Source organism: Myotis davidii, unplaced genomic scaffold (genome assembly GCF_000327345.1).
Source record: "Myotis davidii unplaced genomic scaffold, ASM32734v1 scaffold89, whole genome shotgun sequence".
NCBI classification, from domain to species: Eukaryota; Metazoa; Chordata; class Mammalia; order Chiroptera; family Vespertilionidae; genus Myotis; species Myotis davidii.
Window position 1 is genome coordinate 1,843,796 of NW_006300372.1, and position 4,107 is coordinate 1,847,902.

Here is a 4,107-nt window from a genome sequence, read left to right on the forward strand (position 1 = left end):
AGTGTGCACTGGAGTTCTGTTTGGAGTGTTATTTAAATGCATATTTCACACTCTGATTCTGCACAAAGGTGGTCACAAAACTTGAAGCCTTTTTAACAGCCAATGGCTTAGATTTAGCACAGATTCTTCCCATGTCCCCTGGAGAGAAGAACAAAAAGATCAGTGGAAGAATAGGAGAAGGAAGTAAATGCTTACCAAGCTCTGGGATACACTTCCCAACAAGAAGGTTTAACCCAGTTCCTTGAGATGATTAAAATGAAGTCCTGAGCAAACAGTGGTGGTCTTCTCAAGGTTTGTTGCTGATCTTAGACATCACCACCCACCTTTGTACTGGTTCTGCTTTCTCCCCAGTCCACGGCAGCCTGTAACCGTCCTGTGCAATTATGCTTGCAGATATTTAACACCGTGCCTGAAATGCCTCTCACCAATGCCCAGCTGCACCTGTCTCGGAAGAAGAGTGGTGACTCCAAGCCCCCGTCCTGCAGCGAGAGGCCCCTGATGTGCTCAGGGCTAGCGTGATGCCCCAGGGACATCCCTTGCCGCCTCTGCCTCCTGCTGCTCGGGGGCCACACCTCTGGCCTCTGTGTGGGCCTCTGCCTTTTGTGTCCTTGAGGATTGTGTTGCACTGTGCCACCCAAGGTGCCACGGTAAATGCTGTGGAGGGCTGTGATTATTATCACTACAAGGACAAAACACAAAGTGGAATAATGACCTGTTTTGCCTTGAAGAGATCAGAATTGGCATCTTTCTCTTCCTTTGTTACAAAAATGAGTTTTAGTAGCCCCTCGCATTTTAAAAGTGATGGCTTTCCTTATCATAACGCCAGAAAACAAATCTTCACCACCCCTCCACCCCAAACATCATGCATTTAAAGATGTCACAGTATCCCATAATACGGCTGTACCTTGGTGTATTTAGTACCATTTGGGTGTTTCATGTATTTTGCATTTATGAATAAAGCTACTGTTATGATCTTTGTAGCTAAATCTATTCATAGTCATGATCATTTCCTTAAGATAAATTCCTGGAAAGATTTCTAGGTCAATGGATATGCAGTTTTAGGGCTTTGACCCTGTACCTGGATTGACTTCCCTTCGAATGATAATCTGTGTTCCTCTTGACTGTCTAGCTTGGCTCATTCTCACTGTGGTGTCCACATGGCCTGGGTTCCTCCACATGTACCAGCAAAGGCTTGGAAAAGGCCTGGCCACACCCACATCTGCCACGAACAAGACTGTGAGGTGATGTGCTTCTCGGGTTTCCAGGAGAGCCATGGTCACCTCATGTTTTGTACAAACGTGTACAGTGCAGATTGGGACAGATCAGACAGTGCTGGTAAATGCTGCTAAGCTTTCCATAGTGCCGAGGTTATGATGAGACTGAAGCAAAAGCAGCTCTGGGACCAGCCTAGAAGCATACTCTGGGAGCATGGAGGAAAAAGATGGAGATCAGGAGAAAATCAATTAGATCCTTGCCCATGATTAATTTTATCTCACAGGCAGGGGATGAAAGTTAAGGATGTGTGAAAGCAGGCCTGCCTAAGCTGTAGAGCCAACTGCTGGCCCTGTCTGCAGATGGCGAACAGAGGGTGGGAGACGGGAAGAGGGTGAAGCAATACCTCTTTCCTCCAAATGTTAGTAAATGCTCCCTGAAAACAAGACCAAAATCTCCATATGCTTGAATATTCGTGGGGTGTTTAGCTTCCCCCCATTTCTCAGAGAAGAAACATTTCAAAAGAAACATTTTCATTTAAAGTATATAGATGTGTGTAGATGAATATTCTTTTTAGTAATCTGTTTCAGAATCCCCCCTTTTTTCTGGGAAATTAGAATGGCTCTCCTGGCTTAGAGAGGACAATAGGAGGAGTAGGGTGAGTTGATGCTGAGGAAGACTGGGCCAGGAGCTGGAAGGTTCTACTGGCATTCGCCCCTCCTAGGTTGTAATCTGGCCACCCATCAGGGTTAGATGAACAGGTGGCAACGCACAATAAAGTCTTCACACACCTTACACTTCCCTTTGTCTGGTCTATGGACAAAGACAGAAGACTGATTTATCAAAGCTCTTTGCTGAGTTTTCTCTTTGGAATTCAAATATAGATAAAGATCCCACAGCTGATTTGTGGGGGAAATTGCATTTCCATAATGTGTATTCCATAATAATAATTGTATATTCAGTAATGACAATGTTTTTCAGTGTGAGGCCTCTTTCTATACCTAGCTCCCTACTTCCCAAACCTGAATCATCTGCATAAACCTTCATTCACTCTTTATGCCACAGCCACATAACTCATTCACTGTGTTTAATACATGTCTTTACATCAACTTTAAATCAACTCACTTCTTTACATGGCCTATTCCTACTCAGTAAAAGCTCCAAAAACATAAGTTTGATGGTCTCACTGTTCTGTTCCCTAATATATAGGAAAATAAATGTGTAACCGTTAAGATAAAGAATGTTCATCCACATCCAACCCCAGAATCGCCTTGTGTTCTGCTTGTGGAGTATGTACCACAGTCTGTGGTCCATAGACTTTGCTCTAAAATTTTGACTGATTCAGATTCTTCCTGTTAATGCAGATATAAAAAGTCACGTTTCTTTTGTCCACTTGACTAGAGTTGGGTTCAGATATTATTAGTTGGTTGTTTATATCACTGTAGGCACTCGGTGATATAAACATGCTGTGCATGGTTTCATGCTGTGATACCTGTCCAGGTGTGATGTGACCTTATCTTTCTTCAGATTCTTGCCACAGAGCATATACCTTGTTAGAGAGATCATGCTTGTGTGGACAGACACACACACCTACACACACACACACACACACACACACACAAAGCCTCTCCTCTACCTTCAAACTTGGCATATGATTTTTCAGAACCTCATTTCCTCTTATGTCTGCGTATCTGCCTCTTTTGAATCCATTTATGCCTTTTCTCCTCGGTGATGTACTTGCAGTTTATTATCTCCTTAGTCTTCCACGGGTCAGCCCTCTCTTCAGGTCCTGAAACTCCCAGAGTAGTTTGCTTGGTGCTTCCATTTGAGAGGCTCCAATTGTTCCGCATCAGCACACGTTTCCCCCCATCTCTCCGCAGGGCCCCTGCTCTGTACAGAAGTTGAAGCCCATCCTTTTCTCTCAGAGGTGACTCTGTGCCAAAGCTTCCGGCCTCAGATTGTCAGCTGCCTCCCTCTTCCTGGAGAGGAGGCTCCTGAGGGTCACCTTGCCAGGTTTTTCAACTGTGCTGCCAGACGAAGGGTAGAAAAGGGTATTAGTGTTTTATCTCCAAGTTTCCATGCATATACACCACACAGCAGACATTGCATTGGTATATCGAGGTGAAAGGCACTGACAAGCAAACTGTACTTTTAGTGTGCTGAACAAATGTAGAAGGTAGAGCCCAGAATTAGAGGAAACAAGCAAACAGGTCTCATACCCTTTAGATTTCTTCTAAGAAGTTGTAAGGTGACATTTATCACTTATGTTGTCCCAGATTTTTAGTATATCCACCAAGGTGTGGAAGTATATTGCTTGGAATACTGGTTCTTATTCTTGGGTGTGCATTTGAATCATGTAAGGAGCTTGTTAAAAATACAGGTGGCTGGTTTCTCTATGGTACATTCTGAATCAGGTCTTGGCTCTGCAGCTCAGGCATTTGTATTTTAAAAGCTTCCGGGCAGTGCTGAAGACAGCTACAGTGAAGAAGCACTGGCTTGAGAGAGGGTGCACCATCTTGGTTTCTTGTCTTCTGTCATTACCAGAACATCTCTCTGTCTGTCAGGATTGGGGGCGGCCTGGTGTGGTGATTGATAGTAGGAGCTCTGTGCCCACCGGCACTGTTTCTGTGCTATCTTGACTCTGAGACCTGGAGTACATTACTTTTCCTGGTACAAACCGCCATTTTTCTCATCTGTAAAATCCATCACTAGTAATAGCTTTCTTGGAGGGAAATTACCGTGATTAAGTGAAACAGTGCATGTACTACAGTACTTGACACTGGGCCTAGAACATAGTAAGCACCTAATAAACATTAGCTACAATTACGATGATTATCATCAAGCTATAGCTTTCTCTTACATTTGACTAAGTACCCCCCTTGCCCTCGCCGCCCC

The 4,107-nt window shown here is 44.1% G+C and overlaps 1 protein-coding gene across 1 annotated transcript in view; it reads left to right on the forward strand.

Moving 5' to 3' along the window:
- Positions 1-4,107, forward strand: part of ARHGAP26 (Rho GTPase activating protein 26) — a 416,968-nt gene that overhangs the window by 323,736 nt on the left and 89,125 nt on the right. Inside the window, exons 19-20 of the mRNA XM_006777037.2 lie at positions 394-515; positions 1,130-1,335. Of these exons, the coding sequence (XP_006777100.1) occupies positions 394-515; positions 1,130-1,335 (328 nt within the window). The remainder of the gene's footprint in view (positions 1-393; positions 516-1,129; positions 1,336-4,107) is intronic.